Source organism: Saccopteryx leptura, chromosome 2 (assembly GCF_036850995.1).
Source record: "Saccopteryx leptura isolate mSacLep1 chromosome 2, mSacLep1_pri_phased_curated, whole genome shotgun sequence".
NCBI classification, from domain to species: domain Eukaryota; kingdom Metazoa; phylum Chordata; class Mammalia; order Chiroptera; family Emballonuridae; genus Saccopteryx; species Saccopteryx leptura.
Genome location: NC_089504.1, coordinates 330,307,714 through 330,324,842, shown reverse-complemented (window position 1 = coordinate 330,324,842; position 17,129 = coordinate 330,307,714). Strand labels below are relative to the sequence as shown.

The window sequence follows — 17,129 nt, the reverse complement described above, 5'->3', positions numbered from 1 at the left end:
CTGGTGGGCAGAGCATCGCCCCTGGTGGGCGTGCCGGGTGGATCCCGGTCGGGCGCATGCGGGAGTCTGTCTGACTGTTTCCAGCTTCAGAAAAATACAAAAAGAAAAAAATAGAAAAAGAAAAAGAAATTCTCCCCTAAATTAATGAACTAAAATCCTTATGGACTAGCAGACTATGGGCTCAATAAATGTAACTATTGTTGGCCACTACTTTAACTTTCTGAAATTCTAGCAGCTAGAATGGGTTACAGGTTTGTGTGTCTACTATACATTTCAAGAGTTTTAAAGTACAGTACTTTATTATAAAGCCTTCCAAAAGTATACTCTAAAAGATTTCAAGAGATTACAGATTACCATTTTTCCTGTTTTTTTTAATATCTGAAGAACTGCAAAGTTCAAACAATGTACTATTAAAAATACAACAGGGTCTTTATTTTAGTATGTATCAATAGTTATCAAGTCTGTCCAATAAAGTTGCTATTTTTACATTTCACTTGGCCTCTATTTTTCTATATTTTGAGCATGTTAATTAAAACCCCTCAAAAATTTAATTAGGAACAATCCATTGTTTCTGATCAAGACAAGAAAAGCAGGTAACTAATTTTTTTTTTTTTTTGGATTGATATTAGAGACAGATGGGGAGAGAAACCAACTTGTTGTTCCACTTGTTTCTACTTTTTTTTTTTTTTTTAGAGAGGCAGAGGAAGGGAGAGGGAGGAAGAGAGAGAAACATTGATTTGTTGCTCCAGCCAGGGCCAAGCAGCTAAGTAACTATATAGTTAGTAAGTCTTGAAAAATTATAAACTAGGGCCTGGCCAGGTATCTCGGTTAGATAGAGCATCGTCTCAGAATGCCAGGGTTGTGGGTTCAGTCCCCAGTCAGGGCACATACAAGAGGCAACCAATGAGTGCACAACTAAATGGAATGAGTTGATGCTTCTCTCTCTGTCTCAAATCAATGTTAAATTTGAAAAAAGAAAAATTACAAATGAAATCATCCTCTCTTCCAATCTTAAAGCATATTTTAGTGTGCCTTATCAAAATGTCAACCATTAATAAAAATTTTGGGGAAATGTTTTATCAGTATGTGGAATTACTCTTGCTTAAAAAGTGCAAAACTGCCCTGGCTGGATAGCTCGGTTGGTTAAAGCATCATCCCCAAGCACAGAGGTTGCAGATTTAATCTCCAGTCAGAGCACATACAGAAACAGATCAATGTTCCTGTCTCTCTCTTTCTCTCTCTTTCACTCTCTCCCTCCCTCTCTCTAAAATCAATAAAATAAACATTAAAAAAAGTGCAAAACTGAACCAAGTGGCTATCAAAATTTAAAGCTAGTTCACAAATGGGTAAATAAATTTAAATTACTGTTACTGCTAGCAATGTTATTAAGTCATACTTTACTTTCTTAGTAACTGCTTAACTCTTTTACTTCTTTTAAAATGTATATCTTTTTTTTTCTGCTTTTCCAAGTGAGAGAAAGGGAGCTAGACACACTCCCACTCACACTCCCGCAACCGGGATCCACTTGGCAATCGCCATCTGGGGTCAGGCTGCAACCAAGCTATTATTTGCACCTGAGGTGGAGGCTCCATGGAGCCCAGGCATGGGGCCACTGGAACCAACTGAGCCATGCTGCAGGAGGTGAAGAGAGAGAGAGAAGGAGATAAAGAGAGAAGGGTGAGGGGGAGGGGTGGAGAAGACGACGTTGCTTCTCCTCTGGGCCCTGACCAGAAATGGAACCCAGGGCACCCACATGCCAGCCAACACTCTACCACTGAGCCAACCCACCAGGGCCTAAAATGTACATCTTGAAACAACGTGATCGTCCCTTGATAGAGGACTGGGTAAAGATGTGGTACATATATACAATGGAATACTACTCAGCCATAAGAAATGATGCCCTAGCCAGATAGCTCAATTGGGGAGCATTGTTCTAATACGCAGAAGTTGCAGGTTCCATCCTTGGTCAGGGCACATTTCTTTCTCTCTCCCTCTCCGTTTCTTTCTCTAAAAATGAGTAAGTAAATTAAAAATATTAACAATAAAACTTAAAAAAAAGAAATGATGATATATTGCCATTTACAACAACATGGATAGACCTTGAAAACATTATACTAAGTGAAATGAATCAGAAAAAGCTAAGAACTATATGATTTCACACATAGGTGAGATATAAAACTGAGATGTATAAACATAGATAATAGATAAAAGTGAAGTGACTACCAAGGGGAAGGGAGTCAAGAAGGACAAATATACAGTGACAGTGAAAGAAAATTATTTGACTTTGGGTGCTGGGCACATACACAATCAACATTTAAAAGCTATAGAAATGTTTACCTGAAACCTATGTACTTTTATTGATCAATGTCACCCATTAAACTTAATTTCTAAATAAAAAGATAAAAATAAAATGTTACAAATGATATATTATAGAATTGTACTACTGAAACCTATATAATTATTAACCAGTCACACCAATAAATTCAGTAAAAAAAATAAAACGAGGGCCCTGGCCAGTTAGCTCAGTGGTAGTATCAGCCTGGCATGTGGATGTCCTGGATTGGATTCCCCGTCAGGGCACACAGGAGAAGCAACTATCTGCTTCTCCACCCTTCCCCCTTCTCTCTCTCTCTCACTCTTTATTCCCTCCCTGCAGCCATGGCCCCATTAGCTCCAGCAAGCTGGCCTTGGGTGCTGAGAATGGCTCCAGGGCCTCAGCCTCAGGCGCTAAAAAATGGCTCTGGTTGCAACTGAGCATGGTCCCTTAGTGGGCTTACCAAGTGGATCCCAGTTGGGGTGCATGCAGGAGTCTCTCTGCCTCCCCTCCTCTCACAAAAAAAATTTAAAAATAAAATGAGTATCTTTCTCAATATATAAGAATTAAGGACTATTTTAATACTAATTTAGTATTTTCATATTGTTTAATAGTTCACTATATAGTAAAAACTTATTCTAATTAAAAACATCTTCAGGCCTGACCTGTGGTGGCACAGTGGATAAAGCGTGGACCTGGAAATGCTGAGGTTGCCGGTTCGAAACCCTGGGCTTGCCTAGTCAAGGCACATATAGGAGTTGATGCTTCCAGCTTCTCCCCCCTGTCTCTCTCTCTCTCTCTCTCTCTCTCTCTCTCTCTCTCCTCTCTCTCTCTCTCTCTCTCAGTCTCTCTCTCTCCTCTCTAAAATGAATAAATAAAATAAAAATTAAAAAAAAGAAAAATAAAGGAATTAAAAAAAAAAAAAGACATCTTCATTCCTTCATCCAAAACAAAGTAACAAATTACACAGACAAACCTGGTGTTTGAAAATATAAAATGCAATCAAGTTATTATTCTTTCACTATTTTCAAAAATATTTTTCATGATGGACATAGGTACACAAGAACTTACCTATTCATTTCAAGTCACTCTCCCTAAGCATCTAGAACTTTAATACTTGTCCAAACCTGCTTGTTCATGGTCTAATAATAAACCTAATTATACAATCTGTAACAGCCCCTGACAACCTTTTCCTAAGAAGTCATAAAGGTGGTTTAACTAATACCTCACACTCTCAGTAAATTTTATTTTAAAAGATTTCTTCACTCCTGCCTTTGGCTTCTGCTGAGGACTAGGGCTGCTGGCTGTACAGTGGGAGGTGAAAATCCGGCTGAACTGAAAAGAACACACACTAGGTGTAACTGCTGGTTCATTTCTCTTTAAATCTGGCAGCACGTGGGGCGGCATTGTGAAGCCAACCTCCCCCCTTACACTCCGCACACGTACGTCTCCAGTGCGCATGCTCGGCTCACACAGTCCTAGCAGAGTAGGAGCCAACCCCCTAAAAAGTCAACCTGGAAGCCGCAAACGGCCGGAGGCCGGGACAATGGGGGAGGGGGGCTGCAGGCACCTCTAGAGAGAAAGACCCGGCCGCGGCCCCAATCTAGAGTCCGCCGGCCACAGCCCGGTGATTCTGCAGGCCTGCGCAGGAGCCGGAATCGCTCCAAGCACAAAGCCCCAGGCCGGCCAGCGAGCGGCTCTCCGCCCGGCCCGCTCCTACCCTCCCCCAGCCGGGAGGCGCAGCTGGAGCCCGTGCCAAGCAGAGGCAGGCGAGACGGCGTCCCGCACCCCGCCAGGTCCTTAGACCCCCCGCGCGCCAGTGACGAGGCCACGGAGGCCAGCGCTTTGTTGTCCGCCACAACTCCGCGGACCTGGCGCAGCCCGGGCAGAAGTTTTGCGCGCCTCACCTATCCGGCAAGGGGCGAATTTCTTCGCCTCCTCTCTCCACCCGCTGCCCATCCGCGGCTCAGACACCCGAGCAGGGCACTCGGCGCTGGGCGGGCCCAGACGCTCCTTTCCGCCCCCAAGGGTCCGGCGGCCTCGGCAGCACCTGAGCCCGGGACCCGCCCCTCCTGGGAGGGTCGGTCTGGGCTAGGGATCCACAGCCCCTCCCCCGCAACGTCCCACCCAGCAGTGGGGGAGGGGGCAGCTCCCCTCCAATTTCACTGGGCGCCAGGCCCGTCCGAGCGCTGAGGCTGGGGCGCGTCCCCGCCCCCAATGCCCTCCGAAAGCCGGGGAAAAAGTACTGGGCCCGGCCGGGACCGGAGCCTCGGGCTCCCCACCCTCGCAGGCGGCTGCCGCTCCCCCTCAGCCATCCGGCCGCCTGCCCAGGAGGCGAGCAGGAGGGGAGCCGCAGCGGCTCGCCACGATCGCGGCCCGGCGCCCTGCCGCCCGCCCGCCCGCTCACCTGCCAGCTGTCTTCGCAGTAGCAGTGCCGACTGCAGCTCCGTCATCCTCCCCGCCAAGGGCCCGGGCTGGCGCCGGGGCTTTCGGAAGGCCGAAGACAGGCTCTGGGGGCTGCTGGGGCTGGGTGTGCGAGGAAACCGGGCCCCACGACGGGAGCGCCGAAGCCGAGGGAGGCCGGGCTGGGGCGGCGGTATTAGCGCCTCGCTGCCGGTGCGAGTCCGCTTGGTTTCAGCTCTCCTCACAGCGCCTCCCGCCCGGAAGGGGAGGGTAACTCGGCCGCGGCGGCGCTCACTGGGACTTCGCTCGCCCGCCCGCTTCCCTCCTTCAGCCCGTCCGTCGGCCCCTCCGGTGTCTTCCCCCCCCACTACAGCCTCACTGCGCGCAGGGCCGCTCCGCGCAGGCGCGCCGGGATTGCCTACTTCGGCAGCGGCCAGCCCGCAAGCCCTACCCTCTGCCTCACTGCCACGCCTCTGGCGACGGGGCCCCGCCCCCTACGCGTATTTGCCCGGGTCGCCGCCATCTTGGGAAGGTCGACGCCCGGCTGTCCAGCAAGGCCTCAGGCTGTAGACGCCCCGCGGACGCCATGACAAAGAGGTCGCTAAGGTCAAGACACCGCCTCCGGATTGAAGCAGGTGTTATGGGAGCAAAGAGGCCAAAAGAAATGGTTGTTGTGTGGTTGTTGGCGAGCCGCCAACAGCCACCTAACACTCCACACGTGCTGTGTAAATCAGTCATTGTTAAAGCTGAATTTAGTAGTGGTGTGCCCCATATTAAGCAAACCCCTCCCAACAGACTCTACATGTTAATTCACTTTACAAAAAGAATGCACAAGCCTGACCTGTGGTGATGCAGTGGATAAGGCATCAACCTGGAATGCTGAGGTCGCTAGTTCAAAACCCTGGGCTTGCCCAATCAAGGCACATGAGAGAAGCAACTGCTATGAGTTGGTGCTTCCTGCTTCCCCCTTCTCTCTCTCTCTCTCTCTCTCTCTCTCTCTCTCTCTCAAATCAATAAATTTAAAAAAAATCTAAAAAAGAAAAGAATGCACAAAAAGATTCTTGATATTAGCAAAATGTCCTGCATCTCATAATACAAAATGTGTAAACATCATTAATAATCTCTGAATAAGAAGAGTTGAGATTAGCAAAATGTTATACACACAATTCAAAATGTCATTGAGAAAGGCATCTACAGTGTAAACTCAAGGTGTGAGATCTAGGATTTGGAAAAAGCAACTTTACTGGCTCTACCTGCTCCTTCCCTCAGTCTTCTGCTTTGCATAAAACAATCACAAAGAGATGAAGCAGAAGAAAGAGTAATACCTCATGGCCTGAAATTTATCTGTTCCCTCCATTTATAAAACCTGTATTAACTTGTACCTATACTCTAAAAATACAGAACTACAGCTCTGTTCCTGCCTTCAAAAGGCTTAATCTCTTTGAGTTCCAGATAAGATGTAAACAGCCAAAGGAGGAGCAAGTTCCAATATAATTTTTATTGTAAAAATTACTGGAGGAGAAAAAAACTGTTCTCACCCTCTCTCTAGAACAAGAATTAAAAGGAACAAATAAACATGATCAATGAGTCCAAATTCCTTTGGGGAACACAACCCCCAGGAACTAACACAGATTTTGTGAGGACTAAAGTTTACCAAATTTGAAGGACCCATTATAAGGGGAAAAAATTTTAAGTAAGCTCCAAAAATGACTTTGGAATAAGGAAATAAATCACAAACAACTGTAGTCTTGGGGAATCCTTCCCTTTCTCTGAAATCTCATCTCTTTAGTCAGGTTATCCAAAATGCTGCTGGTTGCAACATGACTTGCTCTCTCCCCTAGAACAAACCCCAGCCATCACAGGGGCTCCAAATCTTCCTTAGCTTAACCATTAAAAATCCATTTCCAACCACACTCCTCCTTTCTGGACAAAAGCCTTTCTTTTAAAATTTTTAATTTTATCAAAGTAGTAAATACCTAGTTTATAATGAATCTTTTTTCTTTCCTCAGGGACAGAGAGAGAGTCAGAGAGAGGGATAGATAGGGACAGACAGACAGGAACGGAGAGAGATGGGAAGCATCAATCATCAGTTTTTCGATGCAACACCTCAGTTGTTCACTGACCGCTTTCTCATATGTGCCTTGACCACAGGTCTTCAGCAGACTGAGTAACCCCTTGCTTAAGCCAGCGACCTTGGGTCCAAGCTGGTGAGCTTTTTGCTCAAGCCAGATGAGCCCACACTCAAGCTGGTAACCTCGGGGTCTTGAACATGGGTGCTCCGCATCCCAGTCCGACACTCTATCCGCTGCGCCACCACCTGGTCAGGCCATAATGAATCTTAAGGCTTATAGCAAAAACTTGTTTTGTCACATCCCTTCCCCTTTCCTATATCCTGCTTGCCAGAGGCAATCCCTTTTAACTCTTAGTTTCTTCTAGTAGTTACCTCCATTATTCTAAATGATTTATGTATGATAATTTTCCTTTTTCTTTTTATTTGATTTGAGAGAAAGAGGAAAGGAGAAGGGAGGACATTGATTTGTTTCACTTATTTATGCATTCATTGGTTGACTCTTGTATGTGCCCTGGACCAGGGATTGAATTCACAACCTTGACAATATGGGATGATGCTCTAACCAACTCTGCTACCCAATCAGGGCTATAATGCTTTTTCTTGACTTATTCATTTTAGACCTTATATATATTCTTGCTGTATCTGATAAGAATTTAACAGTTTTATGCTACCTCTCATTATTCTCCTATATGAAATCATCGTATTTTGTTATATCATTAAAAAGTTTTTACACCTATTATGGTTTGTTTGTGGGGTTTTTTTGTATTTTTCTGAAGTTGGAGACGGGGAGGCAGTCAGACAGACTCCTGCATGCGCCCCACCAGGATCCACCCGGCATGCCCACCAGGGGGCAATGCTCTGCCCATCTGGGGCATCGCTCTGTTGCAACCAGAGCCATTCTAGCACCTGAGGCAGAGGCCACAGAGCCATCCTCAGTGCCCGGGTCAACTTTGCTCCAATGGACCCTCCGCTGCGGGAGGGGAAGAGAGAGACAGAGAGGAAGGAAAGGGGGAGGAGTGGAGAAGCAGATGGGCGCTTCTCCTGTGTGTCCTGGCTGGGAATCGTACCCGGTACTCCTGCATGCCAGGCCGACCCTCTACCACTGAGCCAACCAGTCAGGGCCTACACTATTATGATTTTTAAAGTGTTGACTAAGAGAGCCAAATACTATAATGGATTATAATTATATTTATTCCTTAAAAAAAATTTTGGGGGGACCTCAAGTCTCTAGTTACCGTATTTTCCCCATGTATAAGACACACCTTAATTTTGGGCCCAAAATTTGAAAAAAAAAATGTATTACATAAAGTTATTGAACTCAAGTTTTATTCATCATAAAATTCATACAACTCCTCACCACTGTCAAAACTCCTATCCAGCCTGACCAGGCAGTTGCGCAGTGGATAGATCCTCAGACTGGGATGCAGAGGACCCAGGTTCAAAACCCCAAGGTCGCTGGCTTGAGCGCAAGCTCATCTGGCTTGAGTGTGAGGTCACTGGCTTGAGTGTGGGATCATAAACATGACCCCATGGTCATTGGCTTGAAGCCCAAGGGCACTGGCTTGAGCCCAAGGTCGTTGGCTTGAGCCTAAGGTTGCTGGCTTGAGCAAGGGGTCACTTGCTCTGCTGTAGCCCCCCAGGCAAGGCATATATGAGAAAGCAATCAATGAACAACTAAGAGTCTGCAATGAAGAATTGATGCTTCTCCTCTCTCTCCCTTCCTGTCTGTCTGTCCCTATCTGTCCCTCTTTCTGTCTCTGCCACAAAAAAAGAAAACAACTCCCACCCATTAGCTTGTCCTCATCTGTGTCTGATGACGAGTCACTGTCTTCAACAATGAGTGCAAAAACAAGTGCAAAAAAGCAGAAAATGCAAATAAAAACATCTACAACCACTGTATAAAATGCACCCAGTTTTTACACCCCACATTTTTTTTTAATTTTTTTATTTATTTACTTTTTTAGATTTTATTTATTCATTTTTATTAGAGAGAGGGGGGAGAGAGAGAGAGAGGGAGAGATAGAGAGAGAACAGGGGGAGGAGCAGGAAGCATCAACTCCCATATGTGCCTTGACCAGGCAAGCCCAGGGTTTTGAACCAGCAACCTCAGCATTCCAGGTCAACGCTTTATCCACTGTGCCACCACAGGTCAGGCCTACACTCCACATTTTTTTTAAAAAGTGCATCTTATACATGAGGAAATATGATATTATATTTGTTTTTCTTGAAGTATCTTTTTTTTTTAATTTTATTTATTTATTTATTTTTTACAGAGACAGAGAGTGAGTCAGAGAGAGGGATAGACAGAAACAGACAGACAGGAACGGAGAGAGATGAGAAGCATCAATCATTAGTTTTTCATTGCACGTTGCAACACCTTAGTTATTCATTGATTGCTTTCTCATATGTGCCTTGACCACGGACCTTCAGCAGACCAAGTAATCCCTTGCCGGAGCCAGCGACCTTGGGTTCAAGCTGGTGGGCTTTTGCTCAAACCAGATGAGCCCACGCTCAAGCTGGTGACCTCGGGGTCTCGAACCTGGGTCTTCCGCATCCCAGTCCGACGTTCTATCCACTCCGCCACCGCCTGGTCAGGCGAAATATCTTGATTATAATTAATATTTTTCCTTTCCCTATTTCACTCAGTTGCTATTTTAGTCTATCAAATTTTTTTTTTTCTTAGAAATCTCCCTCCTGGAAACCTCTCTGTTATGTCTCTAATTTGAGCTGCTTGCTATATACAAGACTTCATAGGATTGACCCTGGTTGCCCTCCTGGGGTGAGTCTACTGCATCCTACATCTCAAGTGTAATTCCTTTTTGTCTACTCCCGTCTTTTTCTTGAGCATATTATCAGATAACTGATGAGTACATATGAGGCAGATTTTCTAAGTTCTTCTATATCCAAAAATATCAAAATTTTAAACATCTATAATTAAATGTAAGTTTAGCTGGGTATAGAATTTAATGTTTAAAATCAAATAATTTTTCAGTTTTATTTTTTTGTTTGTTTGTTTTTTTATTTTTTCTGAAGCTGGAAACGGGGAGAGACAGTCAGACAGACTCCCGCATGCGCCCGACCGGGATCCACCCGGCACGCCCACCAGGGGGCGATGCTCCGTCCCTCCGGGTCATCACTCCGTTGCGACCAGAGCCACTCTAGCACCTGGGGCAGAGGCCAAGGAGTCATCCCAGCGCCCAGGCCATTTTTGCTCCAATGGAGCCTCCGCTGCGGGAGGGGAAGAGAGAGACAGAGAGGAAGGAGAGGGGGAGGGGCGGAGAAGTAGATGGGCACTTCTCCTGTGTGCCCTGGCCGGGAATCGAACCCGGGACTTCTGCACACCAGGCCGATGCTCTACCACTGTCAGTTTTATTTTTTTAAGACTTTATTCGTTTTAGAGAGGGAAGTGAGAGAAAGAAGGGAGGAACAGGAAACATCAACTACCATCTGTTCCTTAACCAGGCAAGCCCAGGATTTCGAACCAGTAACCTCAGCATTCCAGGTCAACACTTTATCCACTGTTCTACCACAGGTCAGGCCACAAATAATTTTTCTTTAAAACTGTGAAACCATTGGTCCATTGTCTTCTAGCATCATCTAGTGTTGGTGTTGATTCATGTTCTATTGTAGATGATCTGGGTTCATTGTCTTTTTTTTTCTTGGATATTCTTAGGATTTTCTTGCTTTGTCTGGTATTTTAAAATATCCGTTCCTGTCTGTCTGTCCCTATCTATCCCTCTCTCTGACTCTCTCTCTGTCTCTGAAATAAATAAATAAATAAATAAATAAATAAATATCACAATAACAGCCTGACTAGGTGGTGGTACAGTAGATAGAGTATCACGTGGGATGCTGAGGACCCAAGTTCAAAATCCTGAGGTCACCAGCTTGAGCCTGGGATCATAGACATGACCTCATGGTCACTGGCTTGAGCTCAAAGGTCACTGGTTTGAACTCAAAGGTTTCTGGCTTGAAGCACAAGGTCACTGATTTGAACCCAAGGTTGGTGTTTTAAGCAAGAGGTCATTCACTCTGCTGTAGCTCCCTCAGTCAAGGCACATATGAGAAAGCAATCAATAAACAACTAAGGTGCTGCAACAAAGAATAGATGCTTCTCTTCTCTCTTCCTTTCTGTCTGTCCCTGATGTTCCTCCTCTCTCTCTCAAAAAAAAAAAAAAAAGGTAAACATAGCCTGACCAGACATAGGTTTAAAAACCCCAAGGTCACTAGCTTGAGTGCAGGCTCATCCAGCTGAGTGTGGGGTCTCTGGCTTGAGAGTGGAATCATAGACGTGACTGACCCCATGGTGGGTAGCTTGAGCCCAAGGTCATTGGCTTGAGTCCAAGATCGCTGACTTGACTGGAGCTCTTGGTCAAGGCATGTATGAAAAGCAATAAGCAATTAAGAGTGCAACAACTATGAGTTGATATTTCTCATCTCTCTCCCTTCCTGTCTCTCTAAAAAAGTAAACAAATAGTAAACAAATCAGCTTTGGATTATGATAAGTGAACAAAATGATGGTAATAGAGTGAATTAATAACTGTGGTAAAGGGTTTATGTAGATAAAGGTAGGGAAGTTTTCTCAAGAGATTATATTTGAGCTAAGATCTGAATTACACACAGAACATGCCACTTAAGGATTTCAAGCAGCAGAATACTAAGACCCTGAGGTAAGAAAGAGGTTAGCTTGTCCAAAGACAAGAAAGATCAGCTTGGGTGGGTGGTTCCACTGGAGCCTGCTGAAAAGGGGGTTAAGAGGAGGTTAAAGAGGTAGTCAGGGGTCATCTTACAACGGTCCTTGTTGACCACAGCAAAAAGTTTGGATTTTAGTTTAGTTGCAATGGGAGCCCCGAAAGGGGTGTGATCTGATTTAGAATTGTATAAAATTCCCTTTAGTGCTTACTGAAAAGAAGAGTTGCTGGAAGACCAGTCAGAAGGCTATTGCAGAAGATGAGGCCAAAGGTGGTAGCTTGAACCAGGATTGAGGCAGGGGTGGTAAAGCAGGTGCGGGGAGGGGGATGGGGAATGGATTTGAGATAGATTTTGGAAGAAAAATAAAAAGGGCTTGCTGACAGATTGAATGTGGGTGAAGGGGAAAGATGACTCCTGAGTTGCTGATTCCTGGAATGATTCACTTGATTTCAAAAAGGGTGAAAGAGCCATGGTTGGTAGGGCAGTGGATAGAACATTGTCCCAGAATGTAGTCCCAGAGTGCCAAGGTCACCAGTTCAATCCCAGGGCTCAAGGGGTCACCAGTCGAGCAATCAATGGGTGTACAACTAAGGGGAGCAAAGTAAATGCTTCTCTCTCTCTCTCTCTCTCTCTGAAAAAGAAAAGGGGGGAAGGGAACAATAGTTTTGGGGGAAGGGAGATATTAAGAGGTCTATTTTGGTTGAATTCTATTTTAGCTGTTTATTAGACATTCAAGCAGAGATGTCAAATTAGCATATGCATATATAGGACTCAGAGCTTAGAGAAGAGGCTAAAGCTATTGTTACAAACTTGGAGAGATCAGCATTTGGTTGCTTAGGGAGTGAGAGAATGTAACAAGCTGGGTTTGTTTGTTTGTTTATTTGTTTTTATTTATTTATTTTAATTTAGAAATTAAATTTAATAGGGTGACACTAATCAATAAGAATACATAGGCCCTGACCAAGTGATGGCACAGTGGATAAAGCATCAGACTGGGATGCAGAGGACTTGGTTTGAAACCTTGAAGTCGTTGCTTCAGTGTGGGCTCATCTGGCTTGAGCACGGGGTCACTGGCTTGAGCATAGGATCATAGACATGACCCCATGGTTGCTGGCTTGAGCTCAAAGGTCTGTGGCTTGAACAAGGGGTCACTGGCTCGGTTGAAGCCCCCCAGTCAAGGCACATATGAGAAAGCAATCAATGAACAACTAAGGAGCCGCAACGAAGAGTTGATGCTTCTCATCTCTCTCCCTTCCTGTCTGTCTGTCCCTATCTGTCCCTCTCTCTGTCTCCCTCTTTATCTCTGTCACACACAAGAAAAGAATTCATAGGTTTCAGGTATGTATGTATGTGTATCTATACCTTGACTAGGCAGGCCTGGAATTTTGAACCAGAGACCTCAGTATTTCAGGTCGATACTTTATCCACTGTGCCACCACAGGTCAGGCATCTTTTTTTTTTTTTAACCTAATAATGAGTCTACAAGCACCCAGATATTTAGATTTAGAGGGCAGGTAGGGAAGAAAGAAGGATCCAGCAATGGAGATTGAGAAGGAGTGAACAAAAAGTAGAGAAACCCAATGTGTGGTGTAATAAAAGCTAAGACGGAAGACAGTATTAGGAGAAAAGAATGGCCAACTGCCATGTGCTGCTGAGAAGTGGAGAAAGATGAGGGCAGAGAAGTGTTCACTGAATTGTGGAACTAGAAAGTTGTTTATCTTTCTTTCTTTTTCTTTTTCCAAGTGAGAGGAAAGGAGATAGAGAGACAGACTACCACATGAGTCCCAACCAGGATCCACCTGGCAACCCCCTCTGGGGATGATGCTCTGCCCATCTAGGACCATGCTTGCAACTGAGCTATTTTTAGCACCTGAGGTGGAGGCTCCATGGAGCCATCCTCAGCGCCCAGGCCAATGCACTCAAACCAATCAAGTCATGGCTGCAGGAGGGGGAGAGAGAGAGAGAGAGAGAAAGAGAGAGAGAGAGAGCAAGAGAGAAAATAGAGGAAGAGGGAGGGTTGGAGAAGCAGATGGTTGCTTCTCCTGTGTGCCCTAACCAGGAATTAAACCCGGGACATCCATATGCCAGGCCAACACTCTATCACTGAGCCAACCAGCTAGGGCCAAGTTGTTATTCTTGATAGAAGGATTTTGATGGAGCAGTGCTGACAGCAGGAAAAGCAGAGTGGGCTAATGTAAGGTGAGGAAATAGAGATTTCATTGTTGAGTGTTTATATAAGGTTTGAGGTCATGAACTGAAAGTGGAACCACTAGGCACAGTTCAGTAATTTTTCTAGTAATGTTCATCTGCTCAGGAGCAGGCATGGAGAAGGCAAGTAGATGCATTTAGGGTTGGGGATTAGTCAATCAAGTAAAGGAGAGAGATGGAGACAGGCAGGTTTGTTGAGAGTGTATGAAAACAGTGACTATAGTAATGGACTCTTCTCTAACCTGAATAGAGAAGGAAGTAAAAACAGGAGGGAGCTGATGAATAGTAAAAAAGTGATATAAATAATGAGGTCTCGATGAAATTAAAGAATTATGTGGTGTAAACACTAAAGGAAGTGAGCTGGGAGGATAGGACATGGTGGTCAGAAATTCAGAACTCGTTTGTGGTATAGTCATGGGTAGTGAGGTGGTCTCATGTGAACATGGGAGAGGCTGGCTGGCATAAAGGCGGAGGAGGCAATCAAGGAGGTGGCAAGCAGGAGTACTAGATACAGTATCCACGTGGGTAATTAAGTCCCCCAGGTGAGGGCCAGAGTAGGATGAACAGAAAGACTGTGAGCCAGGAGCCAAAGTCATTGGAGAATGGGTCCACAGGTAATAGCAATAAAGGGAGTAATAAGTGGTTCAGGTAGATGGCATTAACCTCAAAAGAGCTAGGGTTAGTGGAAGGAAAGGGAGAAAAGGTTGGAAAGCAGCAATGCAGAACAAGAAAGAGATGCTCGGCCTGCCAGCCCTGAGGTCCGTGGGATGTGAGAGAAGACACTTTCCCTGAGGAAACTGAGTCCTTCAAAGACAGCCAGGTTCACATAAGGCCAAGAGGTAGAGAAGTTTTCCATGAGCCCCTCAAACTACTGTGGTTGGAACCCATCATCTTCTCCCCAGATCTGCTCTGTCACAACCAAGAGTACCCAGTCACCTAAGTCAGAAACAAGAGAGTCACCTGTGGTGTGCCTCATTTCTCATCCCTACGTCTGATTTGTCACCAAGACCTAAATGTTTCCTAGTTTCCACTCCTGTGGACACTCCTTAATCCAAGCCTAGATGACTGCCACAACTCCCTAAGGGTCTCCTGGCCACTAGTCTTGACCCTCCCTCCCCTCATCTATTTTCTGCAGCCAGAGCAAAACTTTCAAAATAAAAATCTGCTACTGTTCCATCCCTACTTCAAAACTCTTCCATGGCCTCCCAGCTGTTTTAGGATGAACTCCAAGCTCTCCGATACAGTTTAATTGCCTTTCCTACTCTAGTCTCCAGGAACTTTCCAGCTTCATCCTGACTCATCCTGTGGCCTCTTCCTGACACTCTCCTCTCCTGAAACATTTCTTTTCCTTCCTCCAAAAGGTCAAGGTTTTATTTACACCTCTGGGTCTTTCCATTTGCTATTCCAATGGCCCAGAACACATTTTTCTACTATGTACTTGATAAATTCCTACTAATTCCTACTTCAGGTCCTTCCTTTTTTCTTTCTTTTTTGTTTTGTGTGTGTGTGTGTGTGTGAGAGAGAGAGAGAGACACACACACACAGACAGACAGACAGACAGACAGAGATCAACAGACAGGAAGAGAGGTGAGAAGAATCAACTTATAGTTACAGCACCTTAGTTGGTTCATTGATTGCTTTCTCACATTGTGCCTTGACCAGGGGTCTCCAGACAAACCAGTGACCTTGGGCTCAAGCCAGCGAACTTGGACTTTAAGCCAGCAAACTTGGGCTTCAAGCCTGCGACCTTTGGCTTCAAGACAGTGACCTTTGGGCTCCAGCCAGCAACCATGGGGTCATGTCTGTGATCCCACGCTCAACCTAGTGACGTTGGGGTTTTGAACCTGAGGCCTCAGTGTCCCATGCTGATGCTCCATCCACTGTGCCACCACCTGGTCAGGCCATACTTCAGGTCCTTGAAGGAAGCTATTTTCTCCAGAAAACCTTTCTCAATCTCAAAGTTAAAAATTTTATTCCTATGTTTACTATTTCTAGCATGTAGTACATTTTCTATCTTAATATTTATTATGTGCAGTACTGCATTTAAAAAGATTTTTAAAATTTTATTGATTTTGAGAGAGAGGGAGAGAAACATTGATTTCTTGTTCTACCTATTTGTGCATTCACTGGTTGATTTTTTTTAAATTTATTAATTTTTAGAGAGGAGAGAGAGAGAGACAGGGAGGGATAGAGAGGAGAGAGAGACAGAGAGAGAGAGAGAGAGAGAGAGAGAAGGGGGGAGGAGCTGGAAGCATCAACTCCCATATGTGCCTTGACCAGGCAAGCCCAGGGTTTTGAACCAGCGACCTCAGCATTTCCAGGTTGATGCTTTATCCACTGCGCCACCACAGGTCAGGCCTAACTGATTGATTTTTTTTTAAATATTAAATTTTTTTTTTAATTTTTTATTTATTCATTTTAGAAAGGAGAGGGAGAGAGAGAAAGAGAGAGAGGAGAGAAGGGGGGGAGGAGCTGGAAACATCAACTCCCATATATGCCTTGACCAGGCAAGCCCAGGGTTTCGAACCGGCGCCCTCAGCATTTCCAGGTCGACGCTTTATCCACTGCGCCACCACAGGTCAGGCCTAACTGATTGATTTTTTTTTTAAATATTAAAAAAATTTTTCTAAGACTTTATTCATTTTAGAGAGAAGAGGGGTAGGGAGGACCTGAAGCATCAACTCCCATATGTGCCATGACCAAGCAAGCCCAGGGTCTCGAACCAGTGACCTCAGTGTCCCAGGTCGATGCTTGATCCACTACACCACCACAGGTCAGGCTTCTGGTTGATTCTTGTATGTGTCCTGACTAGGGATTGAACCCGCAACCTTAGTATATCAGGACAATGCTCTAACCAACTGAGATACCTAGCCAGGGATGCATATCTTTTTTTCTTTTTAAGTGTTGTTAAGCTTTGTGATGGCAGGACTCTATTTCAGCTCTCTGTTTTCAGAATTTAAGATAATCATACTATGCAGTAGGCACTCAACAAATATCTGCTGAATGAATGAGTCAGTCCTATTAAATTAATAATAAGGTGATCTTTCAAGATTACTTTGGACCTATGCCTATTAAATTTGGGTTTGTATATCTGGCAGAGGGTAGTACAGAGTGGTGTGCCCAGGTGTTCTCGAAGCCACAGGATAAGTCTCTATTGAATTATTTTACTGATTTTTTTTTTTGTATTTTTCTGAAGCTGGAAACTGGGAGAGAGTCAGACAGACTCCCTCATGCGCCTGACCGGGATCCACCCGGCACGCCCACCAGGGGCGACAATCTGCTCACCAGGGACCGATGTTCTGCCCCTCTGGGGCGTCGCTCTGCCGCGACCAGAGCCACTCTAGCGCCTGGGCCAGAGGCCAAGGAGCCATCCCCAGTGCCCGGGCCATCTTTGCTCCAATGGAGCCTTGGCTGCGGGAGGGGAAGAGAGAGACAGAGAGG

General features: G+C 45.2%; 1 protein-coding gene across 1 annotated transcript in view; it reads right to left on the bottom strand.

Moving 5' to 3' along the window:
• Positions 1–7,166, bottom strand: part of UBE2G1 (ubiquitin conjugating enzyme E2 G1) — a 117,189-nt gene extending 110,023 nt beyond the window's left edge. Inside the window, exons 1-2 of the mRNA XM_066364348.1 lie at positions 7,161–7,166; positions 4,722–5,190 (exon numbers count right to left, since the gene is read on the bottom strand). Of these exons, the coding sequence (XP_066220445.1) occupies positions 4,722–5,190; positions 7,161–7,166 (475 nt within the window). The remainder of the gene's footprint in view (positions 1–4,721; positions 5,191–7,160) is intronic.
• Positions 7,167–17,129: the final 9,963 nt, after the last annotated feature.